General features: G+C 42.1%; 1 protein-coding gene across 1 annotated transcript in view; it reads right to left on the reverse strand.

Moving 5' to 3' along the window:
- LOC115359916 (voltage-dependent T-type calcium channel subunit alpha-1I-like) overlaps positions 1-19,450 on the reverse strand; it is a 222,209-nt gene that overhangs the window by 165,780 nt on the left and 36,979 nt on the right. Inside the window, exons 2-3 of the mRNA XM_030052613.1 lie at positions 17,862-17,973; positions 11,873-12,006 (exon numbers count right to left, since the gene is read on the reverse strand). Of these exons, the coding sequence (XP_029908473.1) occupies positions 11,873-12,006; positions 17,862-17,973 (246 nt within the window). The remainder of the gene's footprint in view (positions 1-11,872; positions 12,007-17,861; positions 17,974-19,450) is intronic.

The raw sequence follows: 19,450 nt of genomic DNA on the forward strand, positions 1-19,450 counted from the left end.
CCGGTAAAGTTTGTTCTTTTCCCGGGTGCTGAAATTCTCATCGAGGAGGATTGTGACTGCTGTTTTGCCATTAAAGGCTATAGTGAAGATTTTTGCTAAATAATGATGTAAAAACAGTCTTTTCCACTCATCATGCAAACATTTGGCTTCAGAAGACTCTCATTGCACAAGCAGCATGGATTAACTCTGCTATCATTTTTTTTTTTTCCCCTCCTGCAACTCTAAAAAAGCTGCACTCTTACTTTAATTTGTTTTGGAGATGACTGACATGCTGCTGCACTGGCTGCGTCCCTTTGTGTTGTAGACAAAGACATTTCCACCGTTTCAGGTAGCATATGGCCAAGTAAATAATGACTTTTTTTTTTCAAAATGCTGCCTTAGGGTAAGGTGCAAAGAAAAGCAACAACTTTCTTTGTTGCTTTCTTTTACAGGCGACCTTCTCCTGCAATGACTAGTGTTGTTTCCATCCATTATTTGATAAAAATCATACGCCCCTGCAGTTCGCATAAATCTCTACCCGTTATTAGCCCGCAGTGCTGATTTTCTTTAATGTAAAGCCACTTTCCGTTTTATAAAGTATCTGAGCAGACTAACTTGTTTTAGTCGAAGGAGACGGAGCAGATTTGATATATATGTAAATATAACTGTGCCAACGCAAATAGGGATCAATTATGGTCTCCCATCTGCTCTCCTCACCATGCATCATACAGCACGAGGCTTGGCAGCTCAGACTGTACGCGGGAGACGGCTGTGATGTATAGGCATATGCTTCAGACATAAGAGGCAGCCCGCATTTATATATATATACACACACGCGCGCGCACACACACAGGCATGTACACATGTAGACACACACACACAGACCCAGACACACATGCACATAGGATGATAAGCCCACACATCAGAAATGCACACACAGACACTGACGGTCAAATCCAAACACATGCATCTCCATACATGCGTAAGAGTGCACACACTCACTCACTCACACACACACACACACACACACACACACACACATTCAAACCACAAATATGCACACACCAATATCGCCAACCTGACACACTCTTGACAAACTCTTGACACTTATGTATGCATAAATATTGACATATACACGTGTGCACACACACACACACACATAAACACACACACACACACACATAGAGGGCTGCCCTTTAATAGCTGGCCAAACATTTGCTGGTCCTTGCTGGTTCTTCAGATGCTCAGAATTATTGTCGCTTTTGCCGGTGGCCTTAAAAGACATTTTACATCATGCATGCACTTTTAATATTTATATTTTGAAGTCTTATTATTATAGTTTTGTATTTCTCTGTAGTTTACAGTGTTAACAATGTTACTTGTAACCCTCTTTCCCAGCCCTGGAACTCAAACCATTTTCTGTGGCCCCCAAAGAATAAATATAGTCAAATAATTATATTAATATCTTAAAAATGAAACGACTAGTTGACTAATGGCTTGGACAAATGGCTACTAGTTTGATAGGAAGATCTCTCTTTGGGGGCAGCCCTACACACACACACACACACACACACACACACACACACAACTGCAGAAAACACACCATTGTGCATAAACATATGTACAGATATTGTGTATACTTAGGTAACACAAACATGGACACACACATGGAGTGTCAATCAGTTTAAATAAGGGCTTCAAGGAGTTTTCTGATGGTTGAATAAATGGTGTTTAATTGGTGTTTTAGTGTAAGCTTATCCTCCATTTACATTGGGGAAATAATGCGGCTTTTCACCTCCGGCCTAAAATACTCCACCAAGCAAGGAGCCGTATTCTCTACCATCGAATTTAAGGGGAAAAACGTTTATGGGAGCAAAGGGGTTCCTGATGTTTGATAAGAGTGACTGAAACACTGAATTTTTAATGCCACAATAAAGGAAGACGGACCAGGGTGCCTGTCTAATCTCTGTTTTACTATTCTTGAGGTTTTTTTTTTTTCCCCCTATTAAACTTTAATTATTCAAGTTAAAACAAATGAGCTTGTATGCTTTTGTCCAGGGCTGATGCTTCCTGGGAGCTGCTCAGTGCAGTCACAGTCTTGCTGGCTACCAGGCACTTGGGACTAGTATGCACAAGTAGACCTTGACATGATTTGCTGAGTGTTACACATTTGTTTAACATTGTTTAACGGCACAGACTTTCACAGTCAATCTGGGAGTGAAACAGGAGGAAACAAATGCTCTTTTGAAATCTCCATGGTAGGGTTAGACTGACATATCGGGTGGCTAATCAGCTGGGCGGTGTTTTATTGGGCAGTCAGTGCTGATATGATGATCACAGCTTGTAAGGATGGTATTATTATTATTATCATCTAGAGAAATGACTCCACTGTAGCTTGGGAATAGTCTACTCAAAACCTTCAGAGACTTCCAGTGAAGCCTGCCTCGTGATTCTTAAACCCACTTAAGGAATAAAGGCTGATTTATGCTCACTGTGCTGCACAGTGCAGATGGCAGCTTAACGCAATTACGGCCTGAATGACGCTGAAAGCTGGTCAAAATACAGCAAATGCGGCGCTGCGGAGGCCGTAGTTGATAAACAGATGACGACTGAGTACCAGGAAAGGACTGGATTTTTTTTTTTTTTCAATACATCACTTCTTTCCTTGATAAGCAAATTTAGGATAATGGAAAAGTTCGTTCAAGCCGTTTTAACCACTGCCGTTCAGAGACACATCATTTGTGCCGATAGCACCGTGAACACAACATGGCGCATAAATCAGCCTTAACTCAACACTAAATGCAGAAAATTCCTGCTGTACTGCCCTGTAGGGGTTAAGAAAGTTATGTCATTTTGCATGTCTGGTCACACTCAATCAGTGATGTGGCAGCAGCTGTTTTTTTTTTTTAAACATCTGTCTATCCATCTGATTGGGTGTGACCAGAGGTACAGCATGTCTGAAAGCTTCAAAAGTAGAAAATGTTGTGTTGAGTGACTCTCAGGGCCGCCGCTCCCTACACGCAGACTACGCACAGCGCGTAGGGCCTCACGATCCATGGGGGGCCTCATTTTGCCCGCAGGCATGGCGCACGTGTCACCCTCACTACATGCACGTCACCCGCGGCACGCGCGCCATGCCCGTGAGACTAGAGAACCAAGTCAGCCCAAGCCAGGAGGAGAGAAAAAAGAGACCTGTAATCTGACACCCCACCGCACGAGTTGCTGCAATGATTGACAGCAAACTGCATCTGACCAATCAGTGGTCAGATGCACCGACACTGCTGCAGGTGAAGAGAGAGATGGCTTCTCAGAGCCATCTTGAATCTGGAGCTACTAAGAGGGAAAAAAAAAAAAAATCAAAACAAGAGGAAGCTCATGCTTCACTTGAAAGGTGGGTGTGTTGTGGAAATAAATTTAAAACTTTGTGGCACCGCATAAACACCTTAGCTGCTCCTCATAATGAGATAGAAGAGAGACGACTGTAAGTCTCTGTCATTTGTCTGCATGTGCATTCACCTCTGTGAAAAAGGAGTGGTAAATTGACCAGTTGGTGGTCGTACATTAGCTTAAGTTTATAGCCTATCAATCTATTCATCAATAAAGAAGATAGGGCCCCAATTTGGCCAGGGGCGGCTCTGGTGACTCTATACAGAATTTCTATCAGGATTGGTTTCCGTGATGGCCCAAATGTTGATTCAGAGGCTTGTCCACCCAGCTAAATTTTCTTGAACATGAAAATCGTGAAATTTAAAGACAAGTTAAAAATACTGGCTGTCAGCAGGTTCAGTACAATAATCCATACTGGTTGAACCTCACACGCTGATGCTGCCCCATGTGCTCTTGCTCATATATGCTTCACTTCAATCAGACACTGTGAATCAATTCATTTTCTACCATCAGAAAAAAAAAAAAAAAAAAAAAAAAAAAAACTTTTGCTCACACTCACCATAGCTCATCTTTTTCCACTTTGGAAAATCTGTCAGCTGTTGAACTTTTGTGCAACATTGATTATTTAGAGCCTATCATTTTCCAGCATATATCGCTGTAATAATATTGACACTGCACTTGGAAATCAGAAAGCACAGGCTGGCCATCACACAGTCGTGAGTTTGGGTATTCATACATTTGCCCCTATTTGAGGTAAGTTAGATGGGTATTTTAATACTCCGAGCAACAGGCAAGAAAGAGTGAGCAACACTGAATGTATTCCTGGTTGTTATTATCAGAACTGGTTTGACAAAAATACATTTTAGAGGAAATCCTGAGTAAAATGAGTACATTTATGAACCCTGATGCTACTTCCTTAATATGCTTTGCTGCTCCTTGCTCTTTCCTCGAATATGGCTAATACAAAACGTTCACCCTCTCTCTTACCGCCTCATCATGTCCCTGCCTCCTCGCCCGCTCCCTCTGCTGAATGTTGGACACAGATAGAGGGAGTAAAGGGAGAGAGGAGGAGTTGAGAGAATGAATGGATCCTGAGAGAGGAGGTGTAAAGCCGGGTCTGCGCTCACAGATAGCCTCTTCAGTACTGCCCCAGTTGACAGAGTATTACAAAAGGAGTAACACACACACACACATAAATAAACACACACACACACACACACACACACACACACACACACTTCACATGGACCATGAGGGGAAGATTGGAGTTGTCGCTGAACAAGTATTTCTTAGAGGCAGAGCTGCTCTGAAGGGAAAAATAATCCCATTGGTTGTTAAACCTCGATGGGCGGAGAGGAGTAGGAGACGGGGCGGCCAAGATTATAAACTATCACTATTACTACTAACTGAAAAAATAAAAATAAAATAATAAAATAAAATAAAAAAAAAAAAAATGTGATATAGCCATACTCAGTTATTTAAGTGAACCATTTTAACCAGCACGGTCATGATTAAATGAAAATAAGTAAGTCAGTAAGTAAGTAAGTAAATGAATAAATCATTGCTATTGCCAGTTATACTTGAGAAATAAACTCAGATCCTTTACTAAAGTATAAATAGCAATACCGTGATGAAAATATTCAAGTAAAAGTTCTGCATTCAAAATTTTACTTAAAAGTAAAAGTATACAAGCGTATTATGAGTTGAATGTCTCTAAGTATCGAAAGTAAAAGTACTCTTTGTGAATAATGGTGCCTTTCAGAGCATTAAATTATTGATGCACTGAACCTGTTATCAGTATTTAAATTCATATACAGTTGCCTAGTTTACAAATGCATCAAATTGGATGTTTTGCATGCAAGCATGTAAAATTAATGTAAATTCTGCAACCACAGCCATCAGATATATGTAGTGCAGTAAACGTATAAAGTCTCGCCAAATGGAAATACTCAAATAAGTATCTCAGTACTTCAAAACTTCAAAACATTCATAAGTGGCAGTTATCCAATAAATAAATAATAAATTAATAAAATGTGCTTTCTTTTTTTAGCTGAGCCACTGAGGTTCGACTCAACCGACACAATTATTTCTGCCTCAAAGAAATGACTGTAATCTGCTCATGAGGGCAAAGTGAGACAATGGTGGGTCCCAACAGTAAAGGGCTAACACACACAAAAAAAAAAAGAAAAGGCAAACCCCTGTCTCTGTAATGCCTCTTTATCCTCCCTCCTCCTGCTTCTCTTACTCTCTCCCTCCCCATCCCATCCGTCTCCCTTCAGGCTCGGCGAACGCAGCGGCAGAGCACACCGACGAATTAGGATCAGTGTCACTCACTGGAAGCAACGTTATTACTGTGACCACGGCGCTGAGAGCGGCAGTGTATATAATCACTGCAGCACCCGTAAAATCTGAATACGGAGCGACAGATACTCTATGGCGCCGGTTATGTAATGCATATGGGAGCTGCCATCGCTGCCTTAGCTGTCAGTGAGAGTTTTGAGGAGAGTATCGGACCTCGGGGGGGTTGATGACTGAAGACGTTTACAGGCAAATGTGTTCAGTTGGGTTGATTGTTGGAAGAGACTTGGATGAAACATCAGTTTAATGAGGTTTCACTGTGATATGTAATCTATGTGAGGACGATAAAAGCGGATTCACAGTCGGTTTTCGAAATGCACGCACCGTCCTTCGAGGATTTACACTGCTAAAAAATTGACATCTTAAAAAGTCAATTCATCTCAGTGTTACAATCCTATTTTTCCTAAAACAAGGTAAACAATCGGTGGGATGACACAATCCCACTTCCAATACAGTTTTATGGGGCGATCAGCCCAGTAGGATCAAGAAAATGACACCTGACTCAAGAAAATTCTGGAAACAAGTCAAATAGCATAGGAAACAAGATGATCTCATTCCTTAGATATATTTTTATTCACTTGTTTCAAGAAGAACAAGATTTTAGCATAAAATATGACTAAATTACTTGTTAAAATCAGCATTTTTTGCAGTGCGCCATCATTTTTCCAAACACACTTACAAAAGGTGTGTATTGATCCACCAATTACAACTTCTGATGATTCACCTGCATCAATCTGCTATAAGGAATGACTAAAATCCATCACTCTGACTTTAGCCTGACCTGACACACTGCATGACTCTATCAAATCATTTAGTGTCATTTTCAGTGTTAACATCTTGAAAACTGCCAGCAGGATGAGATAATCTCACATGTTTCCAATGCTAATGAATTTGTTTCTATATTTTTTGTCTTAATCGAGCTTCCTTTTGGTGGCACTACTGGGCTGATCTGAGTTATTCCACCTTGTATCACAATATTCATACTTTACAAATAACCAAGATTATCTCATCCCACTGCTAGATTTTTCATTTGTTTTAAGAAAATCAACATTTTAACACAGAATATAAGACTTAATGCAACTGTGATTTCTAAACTTGAATTACATTGAATCAGTCTAAAAGGAAAATCTTAAATTGAATCAACGAATTGTAAATCAAACTTATGTTCTGTTAAGCCAAAGATTCACATCGCTACCACACGTTCACACACATTGTACTCCACGGCCAGTTTTCAGAAAAAAAAAAAAAAACACACATTGTGCTTCACACACCACCCATTGACTGCAGACGTCTCCCTACACACAGAGACGACAAGCTCACACACTGCTCCATAGAAGCTAGCAGTATGCAGGGGCCGAGGATCAACGGCACAGCCAAGCTAATTAAGCGGAGCCTGGGGTGGAATTTGTGCTGCCTGTAATCCTGCTCTTCCAGCTCGCCTACTGTTTGTGTTTGCAGCACGGCGGCTCCCAAGGGTGCTACATTTTATGTGGTGGACTTACTGATGGGGGAGAAGGGGAGGGGGTCGGCGATTGGGGGTGGCAGTGTTTCTCTGGCATGCACACGGCGAGCGTCGGGGGTTTGGCACGTACAGACGAGGCAACCGCGGTGCAGATCTCGGCGGCTGCTGCTTAGGGATGATGGTTTAAGGAAATAACGCGGAGGAGGAGAGGCAGGGAGGACGAGGAAGGGAAGACGAGATGAAACAGGGGGATCAGAGTGAAAGAAAAGCAGCAGAAAAACTTGTTGGGGGAGGCAACACAGAAGCAGTAGTAGGTTCTCTAGCCTCGAGGTGAGAACAGTGTGTGTATGTGTGCATGTAGACGTTCAAATCCCTACAACGGCTGTGAAATCAGAAATCAGAAAAGGGAGTGGAAAGGAAAATGTATGAATGATCAGTAGGGGAAAAAAGGGGGCAAAGGAAGGATGAAGAATTTATTAGACAGAGATTGACAAGAGAGCAGCAGGTGAGGAGAAAATGAGGATTTCATTCCAAAATGTTATATATCCATTTTTTTTGCAACCTGAAATTTATCACTGTTAGAAGATATGAGGTTATGAGTTGTGTCAATTTGCAAGAATCGAGAGAGTGCTGTCACTTTTTCCCCAAAAGGTCAGTATACCATTTTCAAATAACATCAATTAATACAGAGGAACTGCCCTTGTCTCTTTTCTTTAGACCTTCAACATGGGCTCAGTCAGCTGTTTTCCACTGGTTCTCCCATTGTAAACCAATGCTACATTAGCTATGATGCTGCGGTCCAGTATGAAGTATGCATCAGATAACTCTATATGTGCTAAAGTAGCGCACACCGCCATTCAGTGGATTTGCCGTGATCTACTGTTGGACCCGGACTGACCCATTGACAACCGGTGTTTTACGCTGCTGTGCACTGGCTTCTGGTTTCAAGCCAAGGGCTAATGGAGGCAGATTCAAATGAACCTGGGCCATCCATCACTACCTCAACCCACTCCACCTCAAACACACCTATACATCACACACCCCTGCCTCCCCATCCCCCTGAGCCTTTAATCCAGGAAATCTATAAGGAGGAAATGGGTAGGAACATCGCTGCAAAGCACAAACGCAGGAGCCAAGACACAACTCTGTTCTGCCACACCGTGAAAAACATCCATCTTATCTTATCGAGTCATTTGCTCTCATATTCAGTCATAAACTTTTGTTTTTTTTCTGAAAACAGGGAGAAATAAACCTGTTTGATTTCAGAGAATGTTTTCTGTAACTTTTCCTGGTTTGACATACACTATATTGCCAAAAGTATTCGCTCGGCTGCCTTCACACACATATGAACATGAGTGACATCCCATTCTTAAACCATAGGATTTAATATGATGTGGGCCCATCCTTTGCAGCTAGAACAGCTTCAACTCTTCTAGGAAGGCTTTCCACAAGGTTTAGGAGTGTGTTTATGGGAATTTTTGACCATTCTTCCAGAAGTGCATTTGTGAGGTCAAACACTGATGTTGGACAAGAAGGCCTGGCTCGCAGTCTCCGCTCTAATTCATCCCAAAGGTGTTCTCTCGGGTTCAGGTCAGGACTCTGTGCAGGCCAGTCAAGTTCTTCCACACCAAACTCGCTTATCCATGTCTTTATGGACCTTGCTTTGTGCACTGGTGCGCAGTCGTGTTGGAACAGGAAGGGGCCATCTCCAAACTGTTCCCACAAAGTTGGGAGCATGAAATTGTCCAAAATGTCTTTGTATGCTGAAGCATTAAGAGTTCCTTTCACTGGAACTAAGGGGCCGAGCCCAACGTCCGAAAAACAACCCCACACCATAATCCCCCCTCCACCAAACTTTACACTTGGCACAATGCAGTCAGACAAGTACCGTTCTCTTGGCAACCACCAAACCCAGACTCGTCCATCAGATTGCCAGACGGAGAAGCGTGACTCGTCACTGCAGAGAACACGTGTCCACTGCTCTCGAGTCCAGTGGCGGTGTGCTTTACACCGCTGCATCCGATGCTTTGCATTGTGCTTGGTGATGTAAGGCTTGGATACAGCTGCTCGGCCATGGAAACCCATTCCATGAAGCTCTCTACGCACTGCTCTTGAGCTAATCTGAAGATCACATGAAGTTTAAAGGTCTCAAGCTATTGACTCTGCAGAAAGTTGGCGTCCTCTGCGCACTATGCGTCTCAGCATCCGCTGACCCCGCTCTGTGATTTTATGTGGCCTACCACTCCGTGGCTGAGTTGCTGTCGTTCCCAATCGCTTCTACTTTGTTATAGTACCACTAACAGTTGATTGTGGAATATTTAGTAGCGAGGAAGTTTCACAACTGGACTTACTGCACAGGTGGCATCCTATTACATTACTATTACAGCACCATGCTGGAATTCACTGAGCTCCTGAGAGCGACCCATTCTTTCACAAATGTTTGTAGAAGTAGTCTGCATGCCTAGGTGCTTGATTTTATACACCTGTGGCCATGGAAGTGATTGGAACACCTGAATTCAATGATTTGGATAGATGAGCGAATACTTTTGGCAATATAGTGTATATTGTATAGTACACAAGATAATAGTACAGTATTTAAGAGGCGTCTAAACTTTGCATTGTACTTCTTAGGGAAATTTAGGGACAGAAATTAACCATCTTTTTTCTTTTACCATTCTTTGATGAAATTTGATCTTGTGTATGCTGCACCCCCATGGTCACCTGCAGGGAGCTGAATGGACATGATGAGTTCTGCCCTTGTGTGTCAGTGCCTGGTGTGCATATGTAACTCTGTAACACACAGGTCTGGGTTAGGGTTTAGGGTTAGGGTTAACCCTAACCCTAAACCCTAACAGGTCTGGTGTATTTCAACAACATCCTCGCAGTCCAGACACCGTTTGAAAGGAACCTGTCACCTGGATGAAGGGTTCCCTTTTTCACCTCCAGTAACCCTGGATGGGTGTGCAATCTCACTCTGTAAATTATCATTCAATCACCATTCAAAAGATGTAAAAGCGCACAGGTTGAAGGCCTATGCAGGTAGAAATACTGAATGCACTAAGTGTCTCTTTAACTCGGAGCATTTCAATCATTTCTTGGCACCCTCCCTGTGCACAGTGGCAATGCCTTTCCTTTGATTGTTTCTTAAAAAGTCGAAAACATAAATGCAAGGATCCAGGTTGATTGTTTTGAGTCATCAAATTGCTTTAATTCCACATTGCCTGGAGATAGTAAATTCATCAAGTGTCTCCTCTGGACCTCTAGAGAAGTGTGGGCTTCTGCTGTCCAAAGATGGAAAACTACCAGCAATGTTTCTTGTGTGTGTCCTTTATTCTGCCTCCTTCTCTATTTTACTGATGTCTAAAATTTGTTTTTGAAGACCAACTAACTGGAATATCACAGCAAATTCTTTTAAGGTTTTTCTGACCAACAAACATGAGGTATTCATTTGTAAGTCCTCATGTCTTCATTAGAAAACCAATGAGAGTTATACTGCAGAGTGATGTGCCACTGAGGTTGAAGAGCAGGTATTCATTACTGCCAAACATTAAAGCCACTGAATTCACTGATTTAATCTGGCTGAAGCTGAAAATTGTGCTAATCAGTGAAATCAACTGCAGTAATGACTGTTGGTCATGAAAATGTTTAAACTCTTGGCCCTCAATGGCATGAATGAAAACTGCATTTGTAGGGTTGTTGTGTTTTGGGTGTACAGAGATAAAATGTGGAAGATGTAGATATAAATCACACTAAGTACACATCCTGTCAGTCATCCCCATAACTCCGGGGTAAGATGTTTCAATTTGGGCAGGCACACAATTCCCTGAATTGTACACCACGACTCAGCGCTTGAGGGAAGGTCTTTCGACAAAACAGCACCGCTCTGCAGACTAGGCATTTTAAAGACAAACGCTTGCATAGCTTGAGATGCAGAAATCATATTTAGAGAGGGAAATTTCCAGTTCCAGTCTTGATCAATAGGCAGCACTTCAAATGATTTGGAGTACTACACAACAGCCCTTGCTAACAGAGCTGGCAGAATGCCACAAGACGATGGGTTCAAAAGAACGTTCCTTCGTCAGTGAAGACTTTCAAAGGGAACACATCCTTTGAAGACGGCTGGAAAATGTGAAAATAAGAAGAACAGGAGATAAGTAGGGCAAAAGTATAAACCTGGATGGCATGGGTGCGGTTGCGGTTGATTTATTCCATGCAACGCATATTGTAAAAGGTTTGGAAGTTTGGAGTTCAAGTTCTTGAATAAGGGCAAAGCTCCAGTTTGTCCCTGGAAACCCAACACATGATTGTTCAGTTCTTGTACAGAGGTACGCTTAGAAAACCATTTTTAGGCAGAATCCGAAAAGTTTATTTCAAAATTACCACATTCCATTTCTAAAGAATAAAATATCTGTTTCTTTGTGTGTAAATTCAGTCTTCTTAAGTGCTATCAGTTTGTCAGCTGAAATACTTTTCAGATCATATTATCGCTGTTTTTATTTTGTGCTGTCAATCACACAAAATTTGGTGAGACTTTTATTCATTCATCTATTTATTTTTAACGAAAGCCTTCGTGTCTTCTCGCCGAGTGGGAAAGATCTAAGCTGCGCCACTGGAAAAGAGACGCTACAAAATACTGCAGATGAAAGAGAGAAACGAGATCAAACGCAGGAAAAGTGAGGTCCTTACCCCGCCATGACAATAAAGAAATCCAGCCGGTTCCACGTGTCTCCAAGGTAACAGCGTCGACCAAAGATTCCCAAGGCGACCATCTTTACCACCATCTCCAAAGCAAAGAAGATGTAGATGAATGCATCAAAGGCCTGAGAGAGAGAGAAAGAGAGAGAGAGAGAGAGAGAGAGAGAGAGAGAGAGAGAGAGAGAGAGAGAGAGAGAGAGGTAATGAAACAGAATTGAGATTTTAAAAAAAGCTGAAAATGGTGAAAGTCAAAGAAAGACACAACAAATACATTCAAGTATTATTAATGTAAGGGAAGATGTTACTATAATGTCAATACTGATTTCACAAGGCATATTTCCCTGATGGTGTAAACAGTTGACTTCGCCATACAGCCACTTACATAAATAAAACACAAGCATTAAGCGTACAGACGGAGTTTAGAAGCTCAGCGACTGGTTGACTAAACATTACAGATGTGTGTGTGTGTGTGTGTGATGTACACAAATCTGAAGATAGTATGAGTGTTGGTGCCAAACTGATGGTTCCATCCCTCCAGATATGGCATCGTGGGATGTTGGCTGGGATCATAGCGGTTACCGAAAAGCAAACCAAACACATCAGAGTGAGATGGCAGAGGGCAAAGGAGAATGGAAAGGTTTGTTTGAGCGAACACGTTTAAGCGAACGTGGCTTTTGGAAAACAGATGATGCCCTCAGACATCAGCGAGCCTTGAAGCCGATAGGCCACAGCAGCAGAAGATTGTGCCACTGCTTTAGGCTAAAAACAACCACACAGCCACCGGACCACAGCCGAGGTCAGAGCACGATGTAAACAGGACAAATTCATGGATCCATCTGGTGCCAACAGGGCACTCTTGGTGGCTGAGTAATTGTACAGGAACTGTTTTCTTGCCTCATCTCTTACCCCTTTGATACCAACTAAACATTTTTTTGGACACCGCAGTGAGTTTAAACATCGTCTCTGAGCAGGTGCATCCTCTCAGATCCACCTTTTGTCAAATGAGAATTATGGGCCATGCCAAGTCACACTTATCATCTGAGGATGGCTCCAGCAACATTTAAGTCAGCAACTAAGCAGTAGTTGTCTTGCTTGAGCAATTAAATAACTATTTTTCTCAATTCAAAGACGGAGTGCCTTAGTTTTTTCCATGGTTGTCCGTGTCACTTATTGATTGATATCAAGCAAAACTTCCAGGACTTTGGGCCCTATCTTGTGCCACCCGCTACCCGTTGCCACTATCCGCTACCCGTGAATTGCACATTTTGGAGCTTCCACTATCCCTAAACGGTATCTTGTGCCCACGCTACCCGCTATACATTATGCCGACTCCATTATTTGCCTAATCTACCTTGTCAATAAATTAGTTTACACATAGTTCCACCTCTGCCTCTTGTGTGTGTGGTGTGGCCCGGGGATTTTACTCAATCAGTACAACCTTGTGACACGTCCACTTGGACACATGTGGCTCCACCTCCCGAATTAACTCGCCTATAATAAATAATATGTATATATAAAAAGCCAACTTGCTTTAGCCTCAGTTGAACCCCTGAGAAAATGTACCTCCCTCTCTCCATCACGGGTTTAGGATTTAGGATAGTGCAGCCTGCCCTTAAAGGCAATGGCACCTGGCACACTGATTGGTGTAATTGGCGTAACGCCCAAAACACGCCTATGCATAATGTAGCGGGTAGTGCAGGTGTTTTACGGATAACGGGAGGTGCACAAGATAGCAACTTTTGCAGGGGAACGCCTCTTGCGCAATGCTAAATCCCCAAATAATGGGTTTAGGGACTCTGGCGCAAGATAGGGCCCAATGTCTCTAAATGGACTTGTACCTCCGCCACTAAAGAGAACCTGTCATATGAGCCACTAGAGCCATCGAGCACTTCTTTCTCCTTCTGTGACCACTTAAGTCAGTTCCTGGATGTCAACCTGATAGTAACTTTGGGAAAAGGTGGAAGAGAATGCATCGTCATGGACTGAGACTGAGAATTTACGTCCTGAAAAAAAAATCAGGCTGTTGTGGAGGTACAAGTGTGTCCGAGTTTGCACAAGTTCACTGTACTTTCTCAGGATCTCCCAGGATTTCACACATTTAAAATCATTTAATGAATAAATGAAAATTGTGAGCACTTGCCGTTTTGTCCAATCACTTCCAACACGAAAATGGTCAAATCGGATCAATTTCAAGTTCAGGGTAAGGATCCACTATCGGACATGATTTGGTCCAATCAGAATGAAGCCAGATATGAGGAAAGAAATGGGTATGGTGTGTGTGGTGGCTTGTGCCTGCTAGGGTTAGGGTTAGGGCTTGTGCCTCCATCTCCTCAGCCCTGAATGTTTTGTTGAGATCACTGTCATAGTCTGTTAATTTATTCTATTGTTTTAAGAATATGAGAAAAGACTCCTATGAATCGTATGTTTTTTAAAAGCTTTGAAAAATCAAACATTTTAGGCTGCAATAATCACAAATCTCTTCGCCTTACGAAGAAACTAGTAGGCGTACTGTACAAACCTAGACCGGATTCAGAAACCTGTTCTCCGCTCGCCTGCCTCGCCTCCTCTCTCGTTTTCTCCCTTCTCATCCCTCCCTGACGCTCATTTACCTTCCCCATCTCTCTCCCTCCTGCACCCCCTCTCTCCTTCCTGTAATCATCTATTTTTCCCTTCGCTCTCTCTCTGTTCTCCCCCTTTCCTTCAAGCCTTTCCTCCCGGCCTTTCTTTCCCACCTCTTTCCCTCCTTCCTTCTCTATTCTTCCCTGATAGTCGACTTCGTTCTCCCCCTCCATCTCCTCTTTCCTTCCCTCCCTGCCCCCCTCCCCCTCTCCCCTGTCAAGTAGTTTGTTCTAAACAGTGGGCTAATGGAAAATAATTTGTTTGAGCAGCAATCAGAGTTGTGCTCCACATCGGCCCACTCCCACCCCTCCCCCAGATTTAATCAAGCGTCTAATTAAAAGAAGAGAAAAAAAAAAAAAACAAAATAAATCAAAGATCTCTGCTTGCTAATGCTTGTTGTTAGTGCTGTTGTGAGTGAAAAGCCTAGATTAGCTGGTGGTGTTTTCTGTGTATGTAAGGGATTACAGATGAGCTGACGTGCTTGGCGTTGCCTGTAATTTGATTTTCAGAGGGAAACACTGTAGCCGCTACGATCTGGACTGTAACCATTGAGAGGAGCCTTTGTTTTCTACCTTGTTGTGCAGCCAAAACAACGCATCCTACTACTTGGCGGCTCTGGAGGCACGTTGGTTTACTAACGTAGCGGAAATGGCCAAAGTTTGTAACTTTGACCTTTATCATTCAGGGGAGACGGACGAGGTGCCACCATCTGTAAAGTTCACTGACCCAAGAGGGATGAAGGCTCCAACAAATGTCAAAAAGATTCCACCTCTGACATTTATGCATCGCTCTCTCTTTTACCATTTTTGCTTTCTTTGTCTATCTTGCTGTGTCTCTTTTTTTTTTTTAACTCTCTCCTTGTCTTTATACCATCCCTCTCTCACTTTCTTGGTGCTAGATACTTTGACAAGTAGTTTCAAGGAGTATGTGTGTGTATTTTTGGCTATTTGGCTAGAAACACTTGACTACTATACACACACTTGACTGTATCATTAAAGAAGATAGCACCACTCATAAACCATGAGACAAGTTTTATATTTTACTCTGCCATTTTGTCATCTAGTCATAAAATACCAATACAAGTGGGGAAATTATTCTCTTTACTATGTGTAAATTCATTTAGCGCCAACAGTTTTAAACAGACCTTCAGTGACATGTTTTAACATGCACAATTATCACGTAAATCAAACAAAAATCAAGATGTAAACCATCTGTAAGTGATATTTTCCATAACACAGTGATGTTAAGTGAAGACTAGAGTGCTGTAGCATTCACTGACTGTGCACAATGAGTGTAAGTATAGTGTAATAATGAAGCCAGTTGGTGCCTGTTATGGTTGAATAGTTGCAATTTATGTGCAAATCCCATTGTTTTTCCCCACATAAGACTAATTTGGATGTCAGGCCATGAAAACTGAGATTGTGCCTGATTCACATTAACTTCCCCTAGCTACTGGTGCACATGTGAGCATATGTGAGATCCTTTGAAAGGTTATGCAAAGACTTTGCCCAAATATGTTGATTCACAGTTGCTGCTATCATCGCTGGAAGATGTAGGCATCTTCACCAGTAAGTCAGGAAGCAAGGATTAGCGTTTTCCATGGTTTAAGCTCAGATCACATCGACTTTGATTACACAACGTGCTCGGAGTAACACGAGTGGCAGCCTTGGTGGATCAGTCGAAAAGCCGAAGCGCGGAATCCGCACTTAAAATTGTTGATGAAGAGGGTTGTTTGCCTGCAAGATGCTCTTTTCAAGGGCTTGTTTGTGTCACAACTTGATTCTCATGAATTTCTTAATGAATATGATGAAAACACTGCGTGCTTAGCTCGAGAAACCATGATGCGTTTTTTTTTGTTTTTTTTTCCTTAACAAAATGACAAAATGCAAAAGAATTGGGATGTGATAATCCCACTTGTGTCTGGGCACTTTTCTGGGAATTTTTCTGTGAACGATATAAATATGTTGAAACACTGGAATGAGTCAGATCGGCCCACTTTCATTCTGGAAACAAGTTGATTAGCATCGGGAAACGATCGGGATTAGCACATCCCACCGGCAGAATCTTCACTTGTTTTTAGAAAAAGACAGATTTTTAACACTCAGTATAAGAATGGCTGACTTGTTAAGGTGGATATGTTTTAATAGTGCATCCATCCATCCATCCATCCATCCATCACTGGCGGACTAAATAACTTCAATGAAATCCCCAAAGCCAACTGTCATGAGATCCGCATGTGTTCGAAGCCTATAGATTGTGCTGTTGAGGCACCACTGAAGCCGTTGCATTAAGCAAAGGATTTTCTGAGAGAGGCATATTGACCCTGGCGCCGTAGCCCACTAAATCCATGCTGATATTGAGTGGGGTCTATAGATACTGGGGGGTGAAATTCTATTAGGTCCTGTTCACCAGCCACCTTTTCCCAGGGAGCCAAATCAATGCACTGTGTGTGTGTGCATGTGCATGTGTGTTTTCTGACTCTAGAGCTGCACATGAGTGTGGCAGCTCGTGCGTGTTTGTGTGCATGTGCATGTGAGAATTTGAAAAAAAAAGAATAAAAAAATAAAAAAAACAGGATGCCAGGGTGATTCAACAAGCATTTTACACTGATAGACACGACTGCACGTAACACACACACATACACACAAGCAGAGGCGCACACACACGCTACACCCACTCGAGCCACCTCTGACACACATCGAGAAGGGATCCTGCTTTTTGCCAGATGACGAGGGAAGCTGCTGAGGTGTTGTACGTGAGAAACAGTTGTGCTCGCTGCATCATCAAAGACCACATGCTAGTGGTGAGTCACAGCACAGAGCTACAGGCCCCACATACACAGCATGGGAGGGAGAGGGAGAGAGGATGGAGAAAATTGAAAAGAAACAGAGAGTTAAGGGGAGAGGGACGGTGCAAAAAAGAGAGTGGGAGAGAGAGAGAGTGTGCATGTGAATGTGCGCTTCCCTATGTGAGAACACACCTCTGTGCACAGGAATTCATAGAAATCTGTGTTTATGTGTCTGTGTGCATGCATGGCTTTTACACCTGAGTGTGTGTATGCGCATGTATAGCTCTGTGTGTTTATGTCAGTGTTATGTGCAGCTGTGTGCATATGTGTGTACATGTATATGGCCCCATGTGTGTGTGTGTGTGTGTGTGTGTGTGTGTGAACAGCAGTTCTGCCCAAATCTTACAGGTTAAGGTTAGATTTAGGACTAGGTTAAGGTTAGGATTCTGGTTAGCATTAGACATTAGCTGGTTATGGTTATGGCTGTGGAGAATGAATGCCAGTCGTTACAATGTCCACACAAAGATAGCAATACCAGCATACGTGTGTGTGAGTGTGTATGTGTATGCGTACCTGCAGTATCTGGCATCGGTCTGAGGAGCAGTCGATGTTCTCACATGGCTGGTACATTCCCAGGGTCACGCAGTTCAGCAGGATCACCATCATACTCACACGCTCGAACCACGTAGAAACACACCGGGTTAAGGAGAACAGCATGATGGTGACGGAGCATACAACACAATCTGAGAGTTTTCATTCAGCTCATATTTCAGTGTGCAACTGATGACGATATTATACGTTATCAGTCAGTCTGTGGTCCTATTCTTTTTTTTTTTTTTTTTTTTTTTTTAAACAACTTCTTAACTAAAAGGTTGGGAAACTCTATCTTCTTTGGAGTGCAAGCCATTATTCTCTTATGGAGCTGTTTTAAAGGTTTTGAAGCACCAACAAAGCAATAATGAGTGCAATAATTCCTCTTATTGACTCTGTGATGCAGTGAGAGCAACAAGGCAGTAACAATGAAAGAACGGTGAGCATCAGTGTTTTTTTTTTTTTTTTTATTGCACGTTGTCTGTGTTTGCAGCATCTTCCTGCAGTGGTGACAAGTGACAAACTGCTGACCTAAGGTTAAAGTAGTATATAGTGTAGCTGTAATGGGGACATTGTGGGATATGAACTTTTGTTGAAGATACTGTGCAATAAAAAAAAAAAAAAAAAAAAAAAAAATCCACAGTGTTTGCATCCATACTTAAACTGTTTTCAAAATCCAGCGTTTGATGAAAAAAAAAAAAAAAAAAAAAGGTTGCCATGGCAATGCCATTGCTATGTGAGGCAAAATGGTTGAAGCAGAGTGCAACATCAGGGTTAACACCCAACATTTTAGAGCAGAAAATGGGACATTTTTACTATTATCTAAATTATCTTCTAAAATAGACAGACAATGTGAGATTTTTTTAAGGGAGGTGATGCATGGATTGAATCTAACAGGTCATCTTCATCACTGAGTTGATATTATCAACATAATTGTTATCATCACTAACATTATCATCACCATACCTATTATCAGTCATAATTATCATCACCATGTCAGTGTGTCAGGACAACCAGCAACATTTTCATCAGTAAGATCATCATTATTGCAGAGGATGACTTTGACTAAATTACTGTTGGAAACAGATTAATTTACCAGGGTTGATCAGTGAGTTTGATTATTATTGTCTGCCATAGTTGAGGACTCCAAGCATCCAAAACGCTGGACTGTATGACATCAAAAGCCAAAGTTAGGACCATGCCGTATCGTATTATTCATGATAAAACTGGTATAGATTTGTACACAAAAATAGTGTCATATCATGATATCAGTGACATAGCAGCGTGATGACATGGTGATGCATTTGCAAACCCCACTGTACAGCATAGTGTTCTCTCACCACCACAACAAACACGGCTGAAAACCAGGGCAACGTCATCATGTAATAAGCACTTTGGTTTGTCCAGATACAAAGTCTGAAACATGATATTGGTTAGCTTTATGATATCTTGAATGCCTCACTACTACAGAGAATTGGGCAAAGGAAATGCCACTCAAGACCACATTAGTTTCAGTTGTTAATTTTGACGCAAGTTGCATCTTGAATACAGATCTTTGTCGTCTTCTGAGC

The sequence above is a fragment of the Myripristis murdjan genome, chromosome 1 (assembly GCF_902150065.1).
Source record: "Myripristis murdjan chromosome 1, fMyrMur1.1, whole genome shotgun sequence".
Classification (NCBI taxonomy): domain Eukaryota; kingdom Metazoa; phylum Chordata; class Actinopteri; order Holocentriformes; family Holocentridae; genus Myripristis; species Myripristis murdjan.